Here is a 26956-nt window from a genome sequence, read left to right as displayed (position 1 = left end):
AAATTTGGGTTAATTCAAGAAAACCCAAATTTGGCTTCTTCCACGGAAGAGCAGCGGATGCGTCGGTGCTTCTCTCTTTGTTTTCGACAACATTGCGGTCGGGCGAGGAAGAGAACAACCCAACTTTGAGTTAAAACTTTAAGCAGTTTAGCCAAATTTGAGTTTTTAAAACTTATTCTTTGGGTTATAATATTTTTCCGTGTACGTTAATATGTCAAAGCGATGTGTCAGTTTGGTTGCTGTCTCGCTCTGCAATCGAACGACGATTCCAACGGCAATTCCAAAAACAACGGTTCTGATTCGTCGTGTTCAGTTAGCAAATCCACGTACAATACTCAGGAAAAAAAAACAATAATTACATATTAGGGTAAGAAATCAAACTTTGAACTAGTCAAATTTTAATCTTAATTTGAACCATTTCGAAATTCATTAAAACGACGTACTTTTTAGGCAAATATTGTCCCGAAAAAGATGTTAAACAGCTTTCCGTAATATAACCTGATAGCATGGGCTTTAAAAGCATTAAAAAAAAACGTTTTTGTCATGGAAAACAGGAAATTGAAAAATCACTGTGATTTCACCCATTTCCCCCCAGAGAAAGCACATTTTCGGTGCACTCGTACAACTCAAGCACTTTATCACACGCAATATGTGAACACGTCAAATGAAAGATTATTTATCGTAGAATCGACTAACCGAATAATATTCCGCATTATTTGTCATAAAATTATCAAATTTAAGTAATTTTTACTTGGAGAATGTTATCTTAAGTTGAACCATTTGTAATCTAAATTTGAACTAGCAAACGAGGGCGAGCTTCCATTGTTGGCCTGCAGACTGCGCTAGTGGTTGTTTTGTTTACTCTTGAGGGATGAAAAATTCCAAATTTAGTTTCCAAGTTCCTGAACAGTTTCGAACATTCTTAGTTGAAATCCCACTGCCTAATGAAAAATAGTTAGGGGAATTAGCAGATCCATGTGTTTTTCTATTGTTTAGCACGAAATTGGCTGTTGTGGGAGATGCTCGAGCTGTTGCCGCCAGTAGTTCAAATTAAGATTAAAATTGGTTCAAATTATGATTACGATGGTTCAAATTAAGATTAAAATCATTGTTGACGAATAATCGAATTTTTCAATGAAATTCGATGCAAATACAAACTTTTTACCATTTAACTGAAAGCTTATACTCGTGGCTTTCATGTACATATGATTTTGCCGTAGTTAATTATTTCCATGTGGTAGAGAAAATCACTCAAAATTTGCGCTACTTCGGAAAGCCGCAATTTGGTTCAACTTTTGATTACCTACCCTAATTGTCGAATTATTTTTGAAATGCGTTTTGTGTGGCCGACATCATTTAGTGCAAAAATATCGCACACACCCTGTACACATTTATTTTAGAATTAGAATGTCGGTAATTTTCCCAACTGGGAGCCAAGCAGAAGAGAATATCAACAGCACAATGAAATATGTTATTTTGGCATAGTAACTGTATAATGAAATCAGAATTTTTTTATGTTATTAACATATCTTATTATGTTATAAGCTTGTCTGTCATAATAACAAAATAACAAAAAATCCAACAAAATATTCCTGGAAAACCAAATTAATAACATGTTTTGTTAGGTTCAATAACAACTTAATAACAATAAAATTTGCAGTGAATTTGAAAGCTTGTTGTTGTTGTGTTATAATCCATCACTTATTTGTACATTTTCAATAGTAGAAAAATAACAAAACTTGGTCCACAACAAAGTATATAGGGTGTCCCAGAAAGTATGGGCACAACTTTGTATAACAAAAATGCAATCATTTTCTTAACAAATAACAATTTTTATATTTTTGTATTTTCAATCAAAGTATTTTCATTGATACCTGTAAAGAGTTAATACATTAAATAGGGTTTTTGTATGCTGAATATTTTAAATGAAAAAACAACTTCAAAAACTTCTGCACAAACAACTTTTTTACGGTTTTGCCAAAACCCAAATTGGAAACATTTTTTTTCGTTTTTTTGGCATGATATATTCGAAAACATGTTTCGATAGATGGTTGATTGAAATTTTTTATAAAAATATGTTTTGCTTGTGCGTACGGGTACTTCAAAATTTTGAGAAAACTGAAAAAATCGCCTTTTCTATTTCTGGATAAGACATGCCCACAGACATTTGAGTTTTAAAGAATGTTTTAACGAGAATAAAAAAAATCATTCTACACTTTATATAGCTGGAGCATTTATTTAACTTATAGTGAAATTTAATTGTAGTTTTCTGCACGCTGTGATATTAATTCAGAAGCTTGTTTTATACTAGTTGAATATCGGGTTTTCAAAAATATCGATTTTGGTGTTTGAATCCATTTTTCAGGTCTAAAGGTATATATTTTCAATTCAAACTAAGGGTTGTATAATAGACACGCATGCATAAAGTCACGCATATTTTTTTAAATTTTTATTTAGCTTAATTTTATGCGCAGAAAACAATTTGTTAAGCGATGCCATTGAAAAATATAGCATTTCGTGCAAAAGCTTTGAAAGGTCTTTTAGGGAATGTTCTACCGCATTCAAACGAAGTGTAAAATGCAAATTCTAATAATTGGCATTTGGTGTTAATATATTAAGGCAGAATATGTGTGAAAATAAAGATTGTTTTTGCATCCATTCCCAAATTTCAGAGCTGCAAAGTTGTGCCCATTCTTTCTGGGACACCCTATATTATTGAAATGTTACAATGATCCCACAATTTATGAATCTGCAAAAATGACCACAGTTCATGGATCACTCATTTGATCAACATAGTGATTCATAAATAGTGTACAAAACTAAGGTGATTCATCGGTGTGGGGTCACTGTACTTAGTGGATGAATCTCAATAATTTGATCATAACAAAATAAGATTTCCCGACAAACAGGCTATGTGATTCTGTTGTTATGAATTTGATATTCTTCTCTGCTTGGGGAACGAACTGTAAACTACTAAAATGGCGACATATCAGTAATCTTCCAGTTAGTAAAATGGAATATAATGTGAATATAGGAAAAGAGTGGATCTAGACGTTCACTTGATATTTTTCAAGTACACGGAGAAGAAATCTTGGTGAAATTAATAAAATTTACGGTTCAATCAACTAAATTTTCCTATTAGTTTAGAGATAACTAGGAAAAGGTTCAATTCAACTATTATATAGTCATAATAACTATACTTCATAGTTGAAACAACAATACTTTTTTGCTGATTTGAATAAAGTGTATGGTTGATTTAACTGTATTAATAGTTGAAGTAACTATATTTTTGTTAAACATTTTGACAGTTCATTATATGATTCGGTAGAATCAATTATATTTTATTGGGATTTCTAAACACTTTTAACCAAGTAACTATTAATTTCAAATTGTTTTTCTACCTAGGAGTTTATTTTTTTACGACTTGTTTGCGTTAGTGAAAAGTTAGGCATGATTTATGCGATTACTAATTATGCCGTTTTTGGTGTTGAACCATTTTTGTGTCAAGTGTTTCCTGAGGAAAGCGAAACTTGTCGTTCGTCCTGTAAATGAATATGAAGAACTTGTATTGAAGTTGTATCTGCAAATTTTTAAATACTCAATAAAATTACCTGAAAAATTCGGCATTTATTCAGACCGTAAAAGCTTGATTCGATACGCCCGTAAAGGTGGTCGTACCTGCGCTTTCAATTATTCTCAAAGAGACTATGTCGAAGTCATTTGCAGTAATTTCGAAAAAAAAGCATCTAAATTTAATGCTTCCGTAAATAATGCTATGCATACTTACTGAGCTGTTCCATGATCTGATACGGAAGACGGGTTTAGAATATCCTGACTCAAAAAACTTTTACTTCGATCCTCTCTTCAGTGTTGCTACTCTCAGACGCCATGTTGAAATGGACGAGAACATGCGCTTGGAATCGACATCAGCATTGACATGGTTTATTCAACTATATATCATTTGTTTTATAATATGTTCAATTGAATTCAACAAATCCATAGTTGTTAGTATCATTTCATAATTAATAAGAATAGGGTCTGGGACCATTTGGGCAGGAGCACCTATTTTGGGCACTTGCTGCTACAACTCAGTCAATTTTAAACCGATTGACTTGAATTTTTGTTCATGGCTAGATACTGTGCCTAGCTGATCGTGTTTCGAAAATCAAGTCAATCGGTTAAAAATTGACTGAGTTATAGCAGCAAGTGCCCAAAATAGGTGCTCCTGCCCAAATGGTCCCAGACCCTATATGGTTGTTTGCAAAATAAAACATTGCTTATGTAACTATAGAAACATATTCATAATGGCAAAATATCATGACAAAAATAACTATAATGTCAACAGGCTCAACAACTATCAAAAATATTATCTTGACATGCCAAAAATCTGGTCCGTGTACAGTGGAATTATGCACGAAAAAAAAATGCAAACAAAAATTTCAGTACCGTAGGGGTAGGCGGGGCATAATGAGCAGCTTAAGCATTTTACCACCAAATCCAGTAAATTAAGTGCAACCAATGTGTGATTTTAACGTTCAATCCTTATTTGAACCTTAACTGACAAAAAAAAATTGTTGAAATTCCGAATAAACATTGTATTGTAAAATTTTATGTTTTTAAAACCGTATAAAATCGCGAGTTGCGTTTTGGGGGATGGGGCATAATGAGCACCCTAGGTGGGGCAGAATGATCAATCCCAGTTTTGTACACAATCAAATGCTAATTGACTATTCTTGTCAATGATAAAGCATACCGGCAACAACCAATGACAATTTGAGGGGATTATGGGGTTTAATTTGTAGGGAGCGGTTCCATAGAGTCTACTATTGAGGAATTTTTAACGGCGATAATATACAGATACTGACATTTTAAAGCTAATAAATTGAAAGGTAATGGCAAAACCTTACTATATGCATCAAAACAAATAAAACCAAAATAAAAATTCGTTGGTTGAAGATGTTTACCATTTTCATCATTTAGTTCAAAAGTGTTACGAATACATTTATCATATCAAGAAACTTTATAGATACCCACAAAATTGTTATTTCGATTCCCAAAACCTTATTTTCGGTCACCTGATTCTTATAATATTTTCCCAGTACATGACCACTTTACGCATTTTGATTAATTTTCCAAGGTAAACGGCTTTTTTTGACTAATGTTTTGTCATCAATTCATTAGATTTTAGATAACTAAGCTACAATTAAGCAATTTGTTTTGTAAACTTGAAGATTTCCCTTGAAAATACAAGTTGCTCATTATGCTCCACCTGCTCATTATGCCCCGCCTACCCCTAAACCGGGGTCAAATTGATCTCCGGGTTGAAAATGATCAGTCGTTTTTCGAATAGATAAATCATTTTTTGAATAACTTCCTTACAAACAGCATTACGTATCAGATTCCAACAGCACGATACTCAAAAGGAAATTATTAAAAATATGCTTTTTCTAGTGGAAAACGTCTGATCAATTTCGACCCGAAGATCAATTTGACCCCGGTTTAGGTACTAACCGTTCAACAATTGGCGAATTACCCAATTTATGTAATTATTGCTGGCCACATTACGGTTTACATTTTAATTGAATATGCGCAGTAGTGATCTTCCTTAGCACATCGGTAAAGCCATATACCGTCCCTACACAGTTTTGGATCACACACAGCTACGGATCACTTTGATGTTTACCCGAGTAGGTGGAAAAATCTGATGAATAGCATATTCAGTTATGATTGATTGAATTACTGAAGAGCAAAAACTGATATTGGTTTGATTGATATAAGAGGTAAAAGAACAGAAATAATAGCAAAATCTAATATGGTGAACTACTGAATAATAGCTCGTTAAGATATTACAAGATCAAAATAATAGCAGACAAGATTTGACACTTTTTTCTAGAAAAAAAAAAAAAATAAAAAAAATGTCAGCATGCAGCATCGAACCTATGACCTTAGGATTCACAGGCGGCGATGCTTACCACTCAACTGTGGCTCACTGTTGTAAATAACATGGGAATAAGAGCATGCGGTTCTTCGTTTCCACAGCTCAGAAAAAGGCACATGGTATTTCACTAACATTGTGCCATCTCTATGGGTGTATGTGTTCCATTTCGTGCAGAAGAGCTAAACTTGTTCTTATGTAGAAATTTTCAGCTATTTCGACAAGAACAAAAACTGATAACATATCACTTTGAGCTATTCGGGAGATATTCATTAGATTTTTGAATAACTCATCAAAATCACTTCGTGCTATGACAGCAAAAAGTGTTCGATTTGAGATATGATTTAGATATTCTCGTCCACCCGGGTAAAGTCGAATATCTTGCTCAAAGCATATATTTCGGCACGAAATTCATTTTTGTAGCATGATCCTATTTGTTTTCTGAGATAAAAAGTCATTTACAAGAGTTTAATCTAAAAATAAAATGTATTCTAATGCAACGATAGTGTTGTCCTCTCACATCTGCCAGTAAACAGTCGAATCCCATAAGAAGCTACTCCTGCAGCGGTAAGCTCTAAAAGTGTAGAAATTCATCAATTTTGATATAAAAATCGCTCGTACACGTTGGATAAGATATGTATGTATCTATTAAAAGAAGTTTTGTTTCATTCTGGGATTCAGATATTAAAATAATGTGACTTTCAACAGTGGTCCATAATGTGACCCAAAAACTGATCGTTTGACGCTATTATGGATCACTTTAAATAAATATAGATTTTTGCTCCACTCAACGCTCTTGATACAATATTCTTACCTTAAAGTATCAAAAGTATCAATAAAAAAACATGTAACCTTGAAAACCAGGTGTCTTGAAACACAGAGTTGTAATAATAACACTTAAAATGGAGAGCATCACTGAAACCTAGTGGCGCACCTCTATCGAAGTAAATGGATTCGGGACTTTTTAATGTTTTCTCTTCATTTCTGTTGTAAAACCGGGTACTTCTTCAGTAAAATAATCAATACACTGCGTAGTTTAGCCTTACAAACGCAAATTTATTATTAGAGTTGGATTTTTGGGTAAATTTGCATTGATCCATAATATGGCAAAAATCGATCCATAATATGTGGGACTCTGTGGAGCTGATCCATAATAAGGCATTTTGTAAACAGTGAATTATTCCTTTTTTACGCGGAAATGACTTGCGATTATACTTCAAATGGATCGATAATGAAAATCAAAACATAGCCAACGGTGCTTTCAAAGTCGTAGTTTTTGTTTTTTTTTTTATTTTTAATTAAATTTTGAAGGTCAAAAATACCACTAAGTGATCCATGACTGTGTACCCACGGTAATACTGCCAAGATCGAACCCAATTCGAAATGTTCATATAACACTTAACATAAGCAGAGCAGGGTTTGTTCCTATTTGAAAGAACTACAAAAAAGAAGACGTAGTGTTGTGTGCGATCTGGGGAATCCCACATTTCGTTATTCAGAAACTCAACCGTGTGCAATCTACTTTAGTCTTCATCCACTTCTTTCATTGTTCACACGAACCTTTAGAGATGGATTCCCGACGGATTATTATATTGGTTTTCGCATTATCAGTGGCGTATTCACCAGCCTTGGGAAGACCTCTAGACGATTACGATGACTTAGGTGCATTTGTTAAATTTTATTGATATTATGTACAGAACAGATGTATCATCCTTTTTTGCAGGCAATGAAATTTATCCTCTTGCTGAGTTATCAGCTATAAAAATGACAGAGAAACCTACAATAATTCCACCAACAACGGCGAATCCAGTTCAACAAAGTATTGTAGAAACAACCACGGAATATAAATATAAGGATATCATAGAAGCCTACACCATAGAAGTGCCCAAACTTGAATCGATTCGACATGCAGCTGGAACACTGTACTACACAGTGGACCCGCAAGAAGATCCGTACAAAAAATTGATGCAAGTGTACCAGGATAATTTTGAAACAGTAAGTTCTCGCAAAGCATATGAGGAAAATTTTCACTGAAACCAGGCCGTCATTTACATAAAGACGCTATTTGATATTATATTATTGAATTGGGATTTTTGCTTTGTTCGCAACCATCGATTTAAAATCAGAACTTACCATTAGACAGCTAAAAGTCTAAGCTTTTCGGAACATTAGAATATTTAAGTGAGCATTGATCGCAGCTATTAGATATTGTTTGTGTCGCTTTGTCAGCTCCTTGGCAAGCGAGGGGTCCATCAATTTAAACCAACCAGAGTGGTTTTCATTCTTTTTATCATTATCTAGCGAATTAGCAAGAAAAATGAAAAATCCAAAACAAATGAATAAATAGTGGCCAGGTTTCAATGAGAATTACCCTTAGGATACCAACGTACGTACTAATTATTTTTGTCTTTTAGCCTATGAACAGAAATTTGCCAAAAAATGTTCCACCTCCTAAAGATTGATAGTGTATGGCCTGCGTTTAATGCTAGTGTATTTTTAAATAAATGGAACTGTACTGCATTACATTTAAATCAGTTTACAATCTATTAAAAATAAACGGAGAAATCAAGCAGCAAAAAGAATGTGTCAGTATTGTACATACATTTGATAATGTTATGCAGGGGATAGACAAAATAATCGGAATAGGTAAAATTTTCACTGTTCAAAATTTGCTGAACTGTAACTTTAAGAAAAGTTTGTAAAAAATTCTCAAAATTTCACTGTAAGTTGTCTATTAATGGTCCAAATTTGGGAAAGATCGTCCTATTCTTCATGAAGTAATGTTTCTACTTCTAAGATATAATTATCCGATAGCCAACTTTGAACTGTAATATCTCCGGATTGCAGGAACCGAATGCAACATTTTTTAAGCGTTCATGCTCATATAATAAGTTTAGACAATCGTTTGACTTAACTAAGAATTGCTTATAAGAGAAAATGTTATAGCGATTTAATTAAGTTAATTGGTCTATTTTTAACATGTATTTATCCCATAGTTTTTTTTAATTTATTGCCGGATGTTTTATTACTTCTTTCAACACATATTTACATAAAAGTCAATTAAGAGGTTTTTTAACTGAACCATAATTACCCTCTTGAGTTTTGAAAAGATGTTGAAGTTTTGGCTAATTTGGTATTTATTAGAAAAAATAGTCTTATCACTATCATTTTTCTACCGGGGAAGGGAAGGAATGTTAGTTCGGCAACCGTTGCTACTAATGGTTGTATGTACTACTGGACCCTCCACAGTTGCCACAGTTGTCACGGGAAGGAGTTTTGTTAATAGGGAGGGATTGATAGTTGCATAGATCAAGGATTCACTCTGGTAAGCGATGAAATCCATGCAACCGTACAGTATACACACAAATGCGTCACCTCACAAGAAAAATGGTGAGACCATGAAAATTTTAAATGTAAATTTATTGAATGAAAAAGATGTTTCGTCACATCGCAATTGGGAGGACTGGTGAACCAATATGCTACTTGCAATGAAATCGATATATTGAAACAAAACTAACAGTGACGGACCGCACAAACTTAGGCAAAATACTAACGCATAATTACGTATCAAATCAGTGTGGCCAGCACCGTAAGGGTGCGGAGTGCGGACTGTACAAAAAAAGGAGAATTTAATTACAATAAAACAAAATTAATGAAAAATTTGGCCGACACTTGAAGTGACGAACTTTGCAGTTCTTGTTGAGTAAATATATGAAGGATGATTTTAAACTAATAGATACATTTACTGCGTTTTTTTCTAAGAAAAACATGAAAGAAACTCACCGATCATCAATCATTCACTCGAGCACCCGTCGACCTATCGCTAAAAACGAATAGTTATTGATCGTGCGACACTATTTTTCAACACTCGCATGCACAGCAAGGAACAACACAATACTAAAAAAAAATAAACATCCATGCGTCTATTGGTTTCGTTTTCGTACGAGACTATAGCGAACGCGATAGATTATGCTGCCATACTCATCCCTTATGGAGCGTTGCATGCACAGCAAAAAACAACACAATACTCCAAAATTTTCAAGAGAAACTGCATTTTGAATTTACATATTATTATGTAAATGCAAAAATATTTAATCCGAATTGAATGCGTTCCCAATTCACACAAAATATGAAGCGATTCTCTTCAATATTATAGGTTCAAGAACCATAATTTCACGAAAGCTATTTTTTTTATTATTATATTATATAGGGTGCCTGTACCAGTCCAGTCATGACACTACCCAAGGCAAGGATCCGTATATTCGCCATATTCCATTCATATTTACTCCTCTTTGCTGAAGCGAATCGAGAAAGATGCAAAGATACAGCAAACAGGTTGTCCTGATCTAAAACATGAATAAATCGTATGGACAATATCACTTGTATCACTCACGAATCACATCGTCGGTCGATTTCCAAGAGTGGCTTTCATACGTTCGCCGGAATTTGCTATCTTCACTGACAAACAGGCACACAAGCAAAAGCGACAACCGTTCGCCACGGAATCAGCAACTCTGATCCAAGGAAAACTAAATTAAACAAAGGCACGCCAAAAGATTTAAAATCGGGTAAATGGTTAAAAAGTTATTTTTTTTTGTAAAAAGAAAAAAAATAAATCTTCAAAAACTCATATTTTGCGTGACTTTGGAAAAATTTAATGTTCTACAAGTTTATTCGAAACTTAATTTGTGAGAAATTTATAAAAAAAAATGAAAATCGGTTGAAAATTTAAAAAGTTATATCACTTGAAGTGAAATTCGACTGCGCCATCTCTAAATCTTAATATTTTTGGCTGAAACTCAGAGCAGGGTTCCTGATTTCCCCTTTTTATCTTCTTCCACATTCGAAGACAGTCAACAGCGAACGGTTGTCGCTTTAGTTCGTGTGTATGCTTGTCAGCGGCGACTGCAAACTCCGGCGAACGGTGGGAAGCCACACTTGGAAATTACTCATTCGTCCACATTCGCATCGCAAGCGAATGCGATTCGTGAGTGATGCGATTGACATTGTGCATACGAATTTTTGATGTTTTCGAATTATTTTCTTTGCTAATCTAGCATTTCAACAAGAATACAGTAAAAATGTATGCATTAAATGCAGAAATTCCCTTCTACTTATGATAATAGCCGCTTCGATCGCTCACCAGCATTCTTCACCATTCGCCATTCATTCATTCGCTTGCGATCCAAACTGCGACGAATGGCAACGAATATTCATGTCAAGCAGTTGGCCCATCGCTTCCCACTGGTGATGGGGTTGCGTGTTTGATCGCGACGATCCGTTTGCTGCATCTTTCTCGATTCGCTTCAGCAAAGAGGAGTGAATATTAGAGCTGTTCACTTTGAAACTTTTTTTCTCCGATTCTCCGTGACACATCAAATTATCAATCCACATGTAAAACCAAGTCTTCGGTCCAAAATTGGGCCAAATTGATGAAGATTTAAAGGTGTATCAAATCGATTTTATGTTTTTTTAGCCGTTTTCACAGAAATTTACTCAGAAATTCACAAAATTGCTCTAAAAAGATGCCGAATATACCGTTAAGATATAGTTAGAACAATACTCTACAACTTTGCCGAAGACACTACGGTGTTTAAATAACGTATTTCGAAGTTATTCAACAATTTTAGTTAAAAAATCACGAAAAACACGATATTTTTACGATTTTACATATAAAAGTCATGTAATTTTACATTGTTTTAGGTGACTAAATTAATTAGCGATTACTCCTTTGTATAACGGACATTTCGTCCATACATCGTTTTTGTGTAGGAATTCGTTTTCATTGACTAATTATCAAAAGTATGTCACGTTGATACTAAAAATCGCACAGAGTTACCAGCACGAATTAAAACAAAGTTACCCATGATCAAGACGTCATGCCATCGTATTCTAATGTCTTTTGATATAAATATTAGAAATGGTGCAGATGGTAAGGCTCGAGCTTGCGGATCAGAAGGTCCCAGGTTCAAGCTCAAATACATGATAAACTTTTTTTTCTTTTTTTTGTAGCCTCAGTTAGGATGATGAATCTGCCATGACTTACACGCAATCTTCCAAAGAATAATGATCGGGACCTACCAATTAAGCCCGTTCCAGGACTAGCTAGATATTTAGTTTATACTTGTTGACAATAAATCGTGTCGACGAGATCAGCTGGGCGAAATATTGAGCATCTGTTTGATAATGATCAATTTAGCTAAAACAATTCAATACGATGATGGAACTGCTTCTGGATGCAACATTTTACAGACAACTGTGGGTGGAGCTTACTTGTTATCTATCTACCCGTAAATCAGTACAACTACACGATGAAGGGAAACTTCATTCTTACTATGCACTCTAGGGTTCCGAAACAATGCTATGATGCCAAATTGCAATGAGACGCACTACGCAACTACGCACTGTAGTAGTTTCATCAACTTATAGCAGGATCGAGACGCAAAAAAATGCTATTCCAGGACTCGAACCTTGAATCTTCGAATCCACAATCTTATGCTCAACCAACTGCACCAAATTTAAACTGACGCAGATGAGACAAAGAAGTGTAATGACGTTTAAATCATGGGTAACTTTGTTTTATTTTATGCTGGCAACTCTGTACAATTTTTAGTATCAACGTGACAAACTTTTGATAATTAGTCAATGAAAACGAATTTCTACACTAAAATGATGTATGAACGAAATGTTCGTAACACATAGCAGCAATAGCTCATAAAATTAGTCACCTAAAACAATGTAAAATTACATGACTTTTACATGAAATATCGTAAAAATATTGTATTTTTTGGTGATTTTTTACAGAAAATTGTTGAATAACTTTGAAATACGCAATTTAAACACCGTAGTGTCTTCGGCAAAGTTGTAGAGTATTGTTCTAACTATATTTTAACGGTATTTTCGGTACCTGTTTGGTGCAATTTTCTGGATATTGAAGTACATTTTCGTGAAAATGCTCGAAAAAACACAAAAACGATTTGATACACCTCTAAACCTTTATCAATTTGGCTCAATTTTGGACTGAAGCCTTGTTTTTGCATGTGGATTGATATTTTGATGTGACACGGGTAGGTCAAAAAAAGTGAACAGGTCTAGTGAATATGAATGGAGTGAGGCGAATATACCGATCCTTGACTCAGAGGTTTCTATTTTTACATCATTTGAATCCAAAAGAGCTTACGAATTTCAGGTTTCAACAACTTTTGAAAAATAAGCCACAGTCTACTGTACACTCGCTGGGTATAATAAATCTATAAAAGTTTTTATTTGTGTTTTTTTTTTAATTTGAAATGTTAACTTACTATTGGTTGCTAAATTTTTACTCTTCTTACACCCATAAGAAGGGTATAAATATTGCTCGAAAAACCGACTTTCGATCCGAGGCCCGACTTTTTAAGATTTTTGGCCAAGTGTATTATAATAAATATCTCAGCCGTTTGTCAACCGATTTGGGTTCTCTTGGCGCCAAATTCATGTTACAACATCCTAGTAGACTCTTATTAAATTTGATTACAATTGGACATTTAATTACTGATATATCTTTCGAGGAGTACTTAGGAGTAATATAACTAAACTTTTTGAGATTTTTGATAAAGTGTATCATATTAAATATCTTTGCAATCAGTCAACCGATTTAGGTTCTCTTAGCACCAAATAAAAGCTACAATACTACTTCGTATATAATTTAATCGACTGATTAAGAGATATTAGACAAAGTGTATCTCGATGATTTTCTTATCCATTTGTTTAGCGATTCAAGACCTTTTGGCAGTTGACGAAATATATTATACTCCAGAATATGAGAACTATTTTTAAAAAATTCCATACAAGATTCCAGGAGATGTCTGGCATGTCTGGCAGTTTAGTCCATGGTCCATGATGCAATTTTGGAAACTAATCCACTATATGCCAAATCCACAATATTTTCTAGAATGACCAAAAGGCACAATCACACAAAATATATATGGTTAATACGAATAATACAACAATAATAATTTTAATAAGTGTAAGAAGGGATCTGTTCACCATAGGTGGATTGAATCGGGTTTTTTTCTTTAAAATTAGGTATTTTTTAGCACTTCACAATCCAATACTAACACTAATTGTTTTGTACTATTTTGGTTTGGACGGTACTGATATGTTTGTTGTACTGAGCTTTTATGGAATTTTGTTTATGTCGTTCGTATCTTCACTGTTTTAGATCGACATATTTGGGTTTGGTTTTCAGTGCGTTTGATAGTGTGCAGAATTGCAGCGTATGCTTTGTTGAATCCATACTACATCCACTCTTCTATTTACTTTGCGTTCTGTATTATAAATATAACACATTTCTAGGAAAGCTAGTGTGTTTGTGTTGTTACTTCTATCTACTATTAATGCAAAGAAAGAACCCTATTCGAAATGTCCATATAACAACTTAACGGAGCAGTGTTAGTTCCTGTTTGAACGAACTACTGAAAAGAAGACGGAGTGTTGTGCGCGATCTGGGGAATTCCATATTTTGATATTCAGTAACTTAACCGTGTGCAATCTACTTTAGTCTTCATCCACTTTTTACATTGTTCACACTCAAAACCATTAGACATGGATTCCCTACGGATTATAATTTTGATTTTTGCTTTATCAGTGGCATATTCACCAGCTTTAGGAAGACCTCTAGACGATTACGATGACTTAGGTGCATGTGTTAAATTTTACTAATATTATAAGTGAAGATTTATCATCCATGTTTTTTTTTTATTTCGCAGGTAATGAAATTGATCCTTTTACTGGTTTAACAGTTATAACAGTAACAGAGAAACCTCTAAGAATTTCACAAACAATGGAGCATCCAGTTCAACAAAGTACTACAGAAACTGATATTATAAGTACAGATTTATCATGCATGTTATTTTTGCTCCAGGTATTGAAGTTCTTCCTCCTCCTCATTTAACCCGTATAAAAGTACCAGAGAAATCTACAAGAATTCCACCAACAACGGCGAAACCAGTTCAACAAAGTACTATAGATACAACCACGGAATACAAATATAAGGATATCATAGAAGCCTATACCATAGAAGTACCCAAACTTGAATCGATTCGACATGCCGCTGGAACACTGTACTACACAGTGGACCCGCAGGAAGATCCGTACAAAAAGTTGATGCAAGTGTACCAGGATAATTTTGAAACTGTAAGTTCTCGCAAAGCATACTAGGGTAATAGGACACAATCAGTGAAGTAAGATTGTAAGTAGTGAGCTGGATTTTTGTACGGTGAGATGATCAATTCTCCATTTCTGCAAAGAAATGGTGCAAACAGCGAGGGTTATATGATTCCTTGACTAATTTGATGTTGTTTGAGCCAGTGTTGCATTTGAACGCGATCAATTTGCGTTCATGTTCATATTCGGCACGCTGCGATCAAAACGATTTGAACATTGTTCAGTTCAAAATTTGGAACGCGAGCGAGCTCGAAATTGAACGCACCTTGAACAATGAGCAAGAACTGCACCAGTATAATGCCTTCATGCTAACGTGGTACCATGGTACCCGCTAAACTGAAATGGTCATATTTCTGTCATTTTTTCGCCAATTCTAGCAATCTTGGGCTCATTGGATTCAGAATCTGACCTTCTATTGTGAGGGGGAACCGGTCCGGTCACCGTGGATTGCGGATAATCCGTATTTCGGTGCAGAATCTTAATGCCCGATGCCACAATGTCCTAGGTCGTATGGCGCATTTTTTCGTGCAACAACGAGTGTATACAAATGCGTCACAAAGTCCGTACATATGTACGTATTACCAATATGGTATTATGTGGTACAGTAAAGGGCCACGTTCCATGATGTCTGATTTGTACAGAACTCTGGACGACTGGACCGATTAATTAGCTTTACATATCGATAGAATAGTGCGTGTTTGATTTGTTCGATTTTAATGTTAATATTGATGTTTTCCGTAATCGTTTGAGTTCAAGTTTGTGATGTATTTGTTAGTTTTTAAGTTCATTCATGTAGACTTTCGTGTTCGATGAATAATAACAATAATAATAAAAATAATTAGAACATTGAGCCGAATGGGGATCTGAACGGGCGTTCTTGAGCAGTGAAAAGCTCTGACACGCAAGTTCAATGTTTACTGCGTTCACGTTCAAAAAATTGAACGCGTTCAGTTCATTTTTGGCTCGCGTTCAGTTCAAATGCAACACTGGTTTGAGCAAAAGCTTGGTTTACTGTATTGTTGTAATATTTATTTTCGGCAACTTTAACAACACAGTTACCCAAACATTTGCACAAACAGCATCAAATTAGCCAAGAAATCGTATAAACCCACACTGTTTGCACCATTTCTTTGTAGAAATGGAGAATTGATCATCTCACCTTACAAAAATCCACTACTTTCAATCTAGTACTTCACTGATTGCGTCATATTCTCTCTGAAAGCAGGCCGACATTTACTTGAAGTCTAGGATATCACATTTTTTTGCTTATTCGCTAGAATATGTAAAAAAAATAAAACCCACTTTGGTTGGGTTAAATTGCTAGACCTCGCTTGCCAAGGGATTGACAAGGTGACAAAAACGATGATGTTCATCAAATTGCACCTAATTCAATGCGTAATATCAAAAAAAAAATCGAATGAGTGTAATCAGTTTTGTACCTTTTAATTCCGCCCTATTTTGCTTATCCTTTGACAGATACGCATATTTCGACTTGTAATCTTCCTCAGTGTCAGTTGTCCTGGATAACTGACACTGAGGAAGATTACAAGTGGTATTCGAAATATGCGTATCTGTCAAAGGATAAGCAAACTAGGGCGGAATTAAAAGGTACAAAACTGATTACACTCATTCGAAGAGGGTATTCTGCTTAGAGAGGGTTTGAAAAGTCGGTACAAGATCAAATAAATTATATTGTAACATGTACAAAACTTCATCTTTCATTTGAAGTTGATTTTTTTGGCAGTCATCTTGAATTTGGACGCTATTTAGCATTTATTCATTAAATCAAGATTTTTGATGTGTTTGCAACCATCGATTTCAAATCAAAGCTCACCATTCGAAAGCCAAAAGTCAAAACTTCTCGGAATATTAAAAAAAAGGTAAACATTGAACTTAGCAATGGATCCTTGAAGCCGTCTTTTCCGCTACTCACCGCATCAAAACAAAAGCGCCACCGTATATGGACGGTAACACAGTGACAGCAGTCGAGTTACGTCAAACACACAAGGCTACGGTGGCGCTATCTGTTCATTTCATAGTGGCCGTTTTAGTTATTTTAGTGATCCATTAGATATCGTTTGTGTCACCTTAGCAGCCCCTTGGCAAGCGAGGGGTCCATCAATTTAAAAACCAACCAAAGTGGTTTTCATCCTTTTTATCATATTCTAGTGAATAAGCAGGAAAAATTGAAAATCCAAGACATTATGTGAATGTCGACCTGTTTCCAACGAGAACTACCATCAGGATACCAACGTATGTACTAATTATTTTTGTCTTTTAGCCTATGAACAGAAACTTGCCAAAAAATAAACCACCTCCAAAAGATTGAACGTGTATCGCCTGCGTTTAATGCTAGTGTGTTTTGAAATAAATTGAATTGTGCTGCATTACATTTGAATCAAATTATCAATTTATTACAAATAAACGGAGAAAACAAGTAGCGATAAGAATGTACATACATTTGATAACGGATTATGGTTGGTCAACTGACAGTGAAGTTGACACTGTGGGACTTGATCTAATTCCAATTCAGTTTGTCAAAATTATTTTACCACTCGCACTTCCTCTTTTTAAACACCTTTTCTCCAGATTTTTTTCTACTTCTAAGTTCCCAAATGAATGGAAAAAGGTTAAAGTCATTCCGATTAAAAAAAAATCAAACTCCTCTGATATTACAAATCTTAGACCTATTAGTTTGTTATGCTCACTGTCAAAAGTTTTTGAAAAGGTTGTTAAAATTCAAATTTGTGAATTTATTGAACGAATGAACTTGCTCAACCCTCATCAATCCGGATTTCGTAAAAACCATAGCACAACTACAGCTTTGTTAAAAGTGCATGATGACATAGCTAAAGAAATTGATAGAAAAGGTGTTGCCATTTTGTTACTTATAGATTTTGCAAAAGCATTCGACCGAGTGTCCCATCGTAGGTTACTTATTAAATTATCTTCTATGTATCATTTTTCCAACTCTTCGGTAATTTTATTGAAATCATATCTAACAGGTCGCATTCAAACTGTTTGTCACGATGGAGTTTATTCGGCTTTTCAAGGGATAAAATCAGGAGTTCCACAAGGATCAATACTTGGACCCTTATTGTTCTCCATGTTTATCAACGATCTACCTGCAGTCTTAGATTATTGTTCTGTGCATTTATTTGCAGATGATGTGCAAATTTACCTTTGTGGTCGTAAAAATGTTGATATGAACGATATGGCAAGGAAGATTAATAAAGATCTACAAAACATTTTCGACTGGTCTAACCGTAATTTGTTGAGTATTAATCCTACTAAAACAAAAGCACTTTTAATTTGCAGATTAAGAACACCATCGCAAACCCCTGATTTATTCCTTGGTGGAGAATCAATAAATTTTGTTGATAAGGCGTCGGATCTTGGTGTCATTGTAGACTCTAGTTTCAGTTGGGATGCACACATTAACTCACAATGTGGGAAGGTTTACGGTGCATTAAAACAATTGAATCGCTCAACACGTCATTTGGACTCAGCCACTAAAATAAAATTGTTTAAGTCTCTGGTTTTGCCACATCTCACGTATTGTGATTTCATTTATAGCAATGCATCAATGGCGTCCATCAATAAATTAAGGATAGCACTTAATGCATCTGTACGGTATGCTTTTAACCTGTCCAGATACTCACATGTGACACATTTACAAAAAGCACTATTGGGCTGCTCTTTTCTGAAATTCTATGAATACAGATCATGTTTGCTTTTTCATAGACTCATTACCTCTAGAACTCCTGGTTATCTTTATAGCAAAATCACACAATCGCGACAACCACGGAATATGAATTTTAGTATTCCTCAGCACTATTCAACCTACTATGGGCAGTCATTTTTCGTAAGAAGCGTTGCAAGTTGGAATGCGTTACCCGTTTACATTAAATCCATAAATTCAGTTGGGGGATTTAAGCGGGATCTTCTTCAAAGATTTGCCGACATGAATTGATGAACATGAACCAAATTATATAAAGGAACCTTCAGGAACAATTTAGCAAGTAAGTTTAAGTTTTAAGTATTGAAAATGTTGTTAACTGAAATTTAATTCACAATATGGCAGCAAAAAAGACATTGTCTTACGTCATAAAATTGTATAACAAATAAATAAATAAATAAATAAATAAATATAAGTACCGTGAGGTCGCCATTAACTGCTCTTTTCATACGCTTTATATTCAAATCGTATGAAATGAGTGGTGAATGGCGACCTCACGGTAGTCTATTCATGGACCAAATTTGGACTATTCTACATGAAGTTAGAGCGATCTCCCAGTAAATTGCTTAATTATCTGATAGCCATTTAAAAACTGTTGTAGGGCATGAGCCTATACCCCCATGTTCATCCTATTTCAAAATAGACGATTAAGGCACCAAATTTTGCTGTTCTTTTTGTTATCATGCATGCTCACTCCTAAAATATTAAAAAAAAACCACAATATAAGCGCTATTTTTATTAGCTTTGTTTTTGATAGGATGAAAATGGAAAGCACTTTGCTGGAGATGGGTTCCGTTCCCCGATCTCCCGATTAGGGAATGCAATTTGAAACAATTATGACTCATATAATAATTTTTGGAATACACGTTGACTTGACTTAAATTTGTTCAATAAAATAATTCATAATGATTAGTTTATTTTTAATGTATTCTAAAACTAACTTTAGTTCACTAAAGCTACATACCTTTTACTGATTTGAATATAAATATTTTTTGAGCGTCAGTATCAAAACAACCGGAAATAAACCAGAAGAAAAAAAGTAGATTCATGTGCAAACTAGACTTAATTTATAGTTACATCCGATTCATTTTTTGCCTGGGAATCCTGGGAATAACCTTATCATGCCCAAATTTGGATTGCCTATCATGGAAATTTGTATAAATGGACATCTAGGGTAATTCGCCAATTGTTGAACGGTTAGTACTGGCATTTATGTTTTTGTTTGTTTTTCCGAGCATAATTCCACTTATGTTGAAAAAATCTAGTGAACGTCTAGATCCACTTATGCCTTATACTTCTCATTTAATTTGTATTCTCTTAAGGCGACCTGGAAGCATTTCCTCACTTTTTGGTTTTTAATTTTTATTAAATAACGCAGCAATATTCTCAAAATCGGGTTTCGTGCACACGTAGAGGGGCTGCAAAACGGTGAGTCGATAAGGAGAGCGTCCAATATAGCTCTGGTCCTCACAAGTTCCTACCTCATGCTTCCACGGGTCAAACGATGACAAAGACCGCCAGCTAAGAGTTGTGTGCTTAGCTGGTAGCGCAGCCTGGGCACTGTTGTCCTTCTGACTTCAGCTAGATTGAGGAGGTACGATCCGAGTGTCTGTTCACCAAGGAGGTGCGGCTCAAACAGCGTCTGTTCTGGCATCCAGCGGCTGAGTAAGAAACGCTGCACCACGCCCAGCTAGATCCAAGGTGGTAGCCCCATCAGCGTGGTCGTCCCAGTGTTGGTTGGGACGTTAAACAGAACTGGCACGATGGCCCTCCGGCGAGACAGGAGTGTTGGCGTAGGCCCAATAAGCCACCCGTAAAAATCCCCATTGCGAATAACATAGGAGAAAATACGACTCGATACAATCGGCAAAGACCCACGCGACGAAATAAGGACTACGATTGGAAACTTGGAACATGGAATTGCAAGTCACTAGGTTTCGCAGGATGTGACAGGATAATCTACGACGAACTACATCCCCGCAACTTCGACATCGTGGCGTTGCAGGAACTTTGTTGGACTGGACAGAAAGTGTGGAAAAGCGGGCATCGAGCGGCTACCTTCTACCAAAGCTGTGGCACCACCAATGAACTGGGAACAGGATTTATAGTGTTGGGCAAGATGCGACAACGTGTGATCGGGTGGCAGCCGATCAACGCAAGGATGTGCATGTTGAGAGTTAAGGGCCGTTTCTTCAACTACAGCATCATCAACGTCCACTGCCCACACGAAGGGAGACCCGATGACGAGAAAGAAGCGTTCTACGCGCAGTTAGAGCAAACATACGATGGTTGCTCGCCGCGTGACGTGAAAATCGTTGTCGGCGACATGAACGCGCAGGTAGGAAGGGAGGAAATGTACAGACCGGTAATCGGGCAAAACAGCCTGCACGCCGTATCGAATGATAACGGCCAGCGATGCGTAAACTTTGCAGCCTCCCGTGGTATGGTAGTCCGAAGCACCTTCTTTCCCCGCAAAGATATCCACAAAGCCACCTGGAGATCACCCGACCACCAAACAGAAAACCAAATCGACCACGTTCTAATCGACGGTAAATTCTTCTCGGATATAACCAACGTCCGCACATACCGCAGTGCGAATATAGATTCGGATCACTACTTAGTCGCTGTATGCATGCGCTCAAAACTTTCGACAGTTATCACCACGCGTCGAAGTCGAACGCCGCGGCTCAACATCGAGCAACTTCGTAACGTAGAAGTGGCTCAAGACTACGCGCAGCAGTTAGCAGTGGCCCTACCAACGGAAGAGCAGCTTGGCGCAGCTACACTTGATGATGGCTGGAGGGACATCCGATCCGCCATAGGTAGTACCTCGGCTACAGCACTAGGCTTCGCGACTCCGAATCACAGAAACGACTGGTACGACGGCGAATGTGAACAGTTGAAAAACGAGAAGAATGCAGCATGGGCGAGAATGCTGCAACACCGTACGAGAGCGAATGAGGCACGTTACAAACAGGCGCGGAACAGGCAGAACTCAGTCTTCCGGATGAAGAAGCGCCAGCAGGAAGAACGAGATCGCGAAGCGATGGAAGAGCTGTACCGCGCTAAGGACACACGAAAGTTCTACGAGAAGGTGAACCGCTCGCGCAGAGGCTTCGTGCCACAAGCCGACATGTGCCGAGATAATTACGGGAATATTCTCACGAGCGAGCGTGAGGTGGTCGACAGGTGGCGGCAGCATTACGATGAGCACCTCAATGGCGACGTTGCAAGTACCGAAGGTGGCGTGGTAACAGATCTAGGAGTATGTGCACAGGACGAAAGACTTCCGGCCCCTGACCTTCAAGAGATTGAGGAGGAGGTTGGCCGGTTGAAAAACAACAAAGCCGCTGGAGCAGATCAACTACCAAGCGAGCTTCTAAAATACGGTGGAGAAGCACTGGTGAGAGCACTACACTGGGTCATTACCAAGATTTGGGAGGAGGAAGTATTACCGGAGGAATGGATGGAAGGTATCGTGTGTCCCATCTACAAAAAGGGCGACAAGTTGGATTGCGGAAACTACCGCGCGATCACACTACTGAGCGCTGCCTACAAGATACTCTCCCAAATTTTATGCCGCCGTCTATCACCGATTGCAAGAGAGTTCGTGGGGCAATATCAGGCTGGATTCATGGGTGAACGCGCTACAACGGACCAGATGTTCGCCATCCGCCAGGTGTTGCAGAAATGCCGCGAATACAACGTGCCCACACATCACTTGTTCATCGATTTCAAATCGGCGTATGATACAATCGACCGAGAACAGCTATGGCAGATTATGCACGAATACGGATTCCCGGATAAACTGATACGGTTGATCAAGGCGACGATGGATCGAGTGATGTGCGTAGTTCGAGTATCAGGGACACTCTCGAGTCCCTTCGAATCTCGCAGAGGGTTACGGCAACACTCCAAGAAACCCATGGGACCCATGTGAAAACCCGTGGATCGCTCCTGAGCTCCCCTGGAGCGCCCTGAAATACTCCTGGAACCGCCTTAACATTCTAAACCCCTCTGAAACGCGCTTGGAACCCATTGAAGTCCCCTGAAGCCTTCCTGAAGATCTCTGGAACATCCCTGGAACGCCTTTGAAACCCCATGAAATGCACGGCTAGGTAAATTGAAAAAAAAAAATCAGGCAGTCCTGCTAACATCGTAGGTGCATAATGATAGTGTGATAAGAAAAATATTGTTTTCAAATGAAATTTCAATGAAAATGTGATTTTTAACAATGTTAAACTGTTAAGGACATCCTTTCAGTTCTTGTAACTATGGTGTGACTTTGATATTTGCGGTCAGTTTGCCAGCAAAGCTTATTTCGTAACAGCAATCTCTTAAAATTAATCTTAACCCTCGAGCGATCGCGCTGTTGTATTTTGTACAACACGTTGAAAAAATCTCGCTTTTTGTACTCAGCATTAGCGTGGTGCTGACGCAGGTAGTCAACCGCGCGAGTTACGGAAGGTTAAGAATTGTGCAGTTTTCGTGTCCTCAGCGGTACAAAATTTTCAATCGATATTTTTGACGTAAAATATGAATAATTTTGTAACTTTATTGGAACAATATCATGACACACATGTATACGCATCTACATCATACGTTTACTTTGATGGAAAATTACTTAAGTTAGATTTAGCCGGGGATGAACCAGCCTCGGGCTGAATTTCCCCATAATAAAAAGTCAATAAAAAAATAAGTTAAATTTATAGTAACTTTTCCAGAAACTGTTCAACATTTGAGTAGTGTTCAACAATTGGCGAATTATCCTAGTTAAAGCCATTTAAAGCACAAATGTGAGATTGTTTGGGCACTTTACGAACCTATTTGAACATTTTTGAAAAATGAAAATTTTGCATGTAACGAAAATTTTTGTTTTAACTGATTAAAAGAACATTGAAATTTCTTCTGCAGCTCTGAGGAATGTTAGTTAAAAAAAATGAAATGAAATGAAGATCAGGGTAGATCAGATTGTTTTAATTTTGCGGTGATCGTCAAATTTGGACTAATTTTTACATCATCGGTTTGCGGTAAACGTCAAAGTTTGACAACATATCCTGGACTATTTTTTACATAATCGGTCACATAATTTGAGATCAATTTAAATCTTGTATGTATTCACGAGATCATTCAAGAAATGAAGCCGGCTATATTGAGTACTCTCACCGAAACGCTAAAAAATTGCTGACCAACTCCAAACTCATGAAGAACAACGAATAACACGCGAAGAACAAATATGTTATCAAAACAAAACCAATTATATTTCAGAAATTTAATAACCGTTAAGTGAACCCATCACCATGGCTATTAAATAAGCCGCTGATAATGTAACGATCCATTGGGAATCCATTTCTTATCGTTTTATGTGTGAATAATAATGGGCTTGCAGTGTGCAATTGTTAGTTGTGTGCGCAATAAATCTGACCGTGATAATTGTTGTCTAAATTTAGTAAATGCGAAATTATGGCCAAAGATGAATCAAAACCATAGCGGAAATATAATCATTTGTGGGAACCCCAATAAGTCTATCTACATTTAAGTAGAAGAAAATCGTGGACAATACGGTTACTTTCCCTACTATGTGTTTGCATCCTATCACAGATGAATATTTCGGCTTCAACTCTAAAGTCGACTTCAGTGTCTCGTAAATACTTGACTCGACTGCAATAGTCGATTCAAGTATGATTTTTTTTTTATCCCGGTTCGGGTTTGTCACTGCGACCAGTTTTTAGATCTATTGTGACATTACCCGTATCCTTAGTGTAGTGCATGTCGCATTACTCAATTGCCATTGAGGGGCAATAAAGTATCGATTTTGATAGTTTTTTTTTCTTAGAAAACAAAACAAGAGTACTGATATTGGCCATGCATCGGAAACCTAGCATCACCCTTGTTTTACTGCTAAATTCTCCCCAGTAGGAAGTCTAGGACCCGGGTTTTAACATTAGCAGCAATATCATTCCAATAATGGAACATGTGTTCAGTAATAAGGATTCTAGTATGTTCCTTGAGTACTAGCACTTTCCAGTCTTCGAATAGTTAGTACATACATAGATCCCTAACCCAATTTGATTTCCTTTGCATTGAGTTTGGCCTCAGATGGTGAGGTTTTTAACTATATGCAAAGTAAAGTTGGTAAACTCAGTTTTATTCAAAAACTGGAAGTCACCAAAACACCAGTAGTAAGGACTAAATACTATAAATCCTTGAATCACCAGAACACATATTCCAAAATTGAAAAATAGGACGACACTAGATTTCGGTTTGGTAGATCTATCACCGCAACGCAACCCAAAAAGGCGATCTACCCACGCTACGGGCTCCGTTAAAGATCGAGCATCTTTGAAACCCCCTCAACCATTCATCCCTCAGCACGGGTCGCCTGACACCTTGGATTGGGGTTACCTGTTTGGTGGACTTTTACCCCTGGAACAGATGGTCCGTAGTGCTATTCTAAGCCGGCAGCTACACGGACAATGAATTTATTTTACTTATAGGTATTCAACTAACCCTGGGCGTGTTAGTCATTGCCCCCATCAATATTTGTTTTTAGAAAATACTGCCTTTGGAACTACAAAATTACATAATTTCGGAGCATTCTTTCATGTATTTAGTTGAGCATCTTTTTTTTATCTGTAATAACGAGATTTTTAGCCCTAGGTTAGTTCATCTCGGGACCCACGCTTTACTTCCCTTACGAAGGAAGCACTCACTATTTTGTGAGTTTGTCGGGAGAGGGATTCTATCCCAGGTCCTCGGCGTGATAGTCAAGTGTTCTAACCATCACACCAGGTCCGCTCCACTGTTGAGCATCTTTACGTAGATTAGACTGAGTCAACAAAACTCCATCACACATTTCGGATTGCTACTGTTTCCTATTTCGGGAAAGTCTAACACTCTCCAAATCACAATCGAACTGGTCAGCCCACCTTGTTCCCTGTGCTTCACTTCGTCTTGTAAATTTGATCTAGTTCAGTAGGAAACATATTTAGCACACCACCTATATAATTGTATCTTTAGGATACTAAGTCCCCCCGATTTTTTTGCCGTCTTTTTACTAAAATTCAATCAAAATTGAACGACGACGTTCCATGGAAAAGTAAAATCGGGTATAGATGTAAAGTTCGACAGAATTAGAGGGTGAGGGGATATTCCTGATTCTATGTTAACATTCACTGACCATCATGATGAGAACGAATTTTCCGGGAAGCTTACTAGACTGATTAAAGCGACGATGGACGGAAGTAAGGAACGATCTGTCTAGTTCATTCGAGTCTTTCCGGGGACTACGACAAGATGTATACTAGGCCTGCCCAGCTTTTCAAAAAGGTTCTCTGATTCTCAAGTCCACCCCCATATTTTGATTGGCATCCTCAAAGAAGTAACTGGTCAAAATTTTAGCCAAATCCATTGAAATTAAGAGGTGCATCAAAACAATTTTGTGTTTTTCGACTATTTTTGAACTTCAAAAAATCATAACTACACTAAAACTTGTCAAAACTTAATTCTTCCGGCAGAAATTGAAAGCTATACTTGTTTGCTACAACTATACTATCATGCCTACTGTTTATGTTCCCAGCCCCAGGCACGATTTTCACGAAATCTGGCCAGTTGGTCCGTTTTGCGGATGACTTGGATATTATTGCTAGAACGGTGGCAGAACTGCACACGCCTGAAGCGTTCAAGCAGCAGCGCTGGTCGGACTGGTGATAACGCGTCAAAAACAAAGTAGGGTCCTATACCATTTGGGCAGGTGTCGTTATAACAAGTTAATTTTATATCCAACAAACTAATTTTTTTGAACCCCGGTGAGATGCGTACAGTATCTAGCAATATATAAAAATTCAAATCAATTGGTTAGAAATTGGATTGGATATATCAGCAAGTGTCCAAAATAGGTACACATGTCCAAATGGTACAAGACCCTACATGCTGACTGGAGGAACTGCGAACGACATGACAAGCCTAGGAAGCAGTGTTCCGATGCGAAAGACGGGGATACCTTCGAGGTACAGTCACTATACAGCCTTTCCAAAGAAAAACGATATATGTAGTGCAACTCCGGTTGTCGTGAAACT

The 26956-nt window shown here is 36.8% G+C and overlaps 2 protein-coding genes across 3 annotated transcripts in view; one reads left to right on the top strand and one right to left on the bottom strand.

The window, feature by feature from the left end:
* LOC115256148 (DNA mismatch repair protein spellchecker 1-like) overlaps positions 1 to 26956 on the bottom strand; it is a 67667-nt gene that overhangs the window by 31595 nt on the left and 9116 nt on the right. The gene's annotated exons all lie outside the window — the stretch shown is intronic.
* Positions 13140 to 17557, top strand: LOC115266293 (uncharacterized). The gene is made up of 4 exons (XM_029872275.2): positions 13140 to 14612; positions 14683 to 14778; positions 14838 to 15109; positions 17421 to 17557. The coding sequence occupies exons 1-4, from the start codon at positions 14519 to 14521 to the stop codon at positions 17466 to 17468; spliced, it is 510 nt and encodes a 169-aa protein (XP_029728135.1). The 5' UTR covers positions 13140 to 14518; the 3' UTR covers positions 17469 to 17557.

This window comes from Aedes albopictus, chromosome 2 (assembly GCF_035046485.1).
Source record: "Aedes albopictus strain Foshan chromosome 2, AalbF5, whole genome shotgun sequence".
NCBI lineage: Eukaryota > Metazoa > Arthropoda > Insecta > Diptera > Culicidae > Aedes > Aedes albopictus.
Note: the sequence above shows the minus strand (reverse complement) of the source record. Positions and strands in the feature narration are given on the sequence as shown.

Coding starts and splice junctions, on each gene's coding strand:
- LOC115266293 (XM_029872275.2), top strand. CDS start 14,519: ATGGATTCCCTACGGATTATAATTTTGATTTTTGCTTTATCAGTGGCA. Junction 14,613..14,682: donor AGACGATTACGATGACTTAG/GTGCATGTGTTA, acceptor TTTATTTCGCAG/GTAATGAAATTGATCCTTTT. Junction 15,110..17,420: donor ACCAGGATAATTTTGAAACT/GTAAGTTCTCGC, acceptor TTTGTCTTTTAG/CCTATGAACAGAAACTTGCC.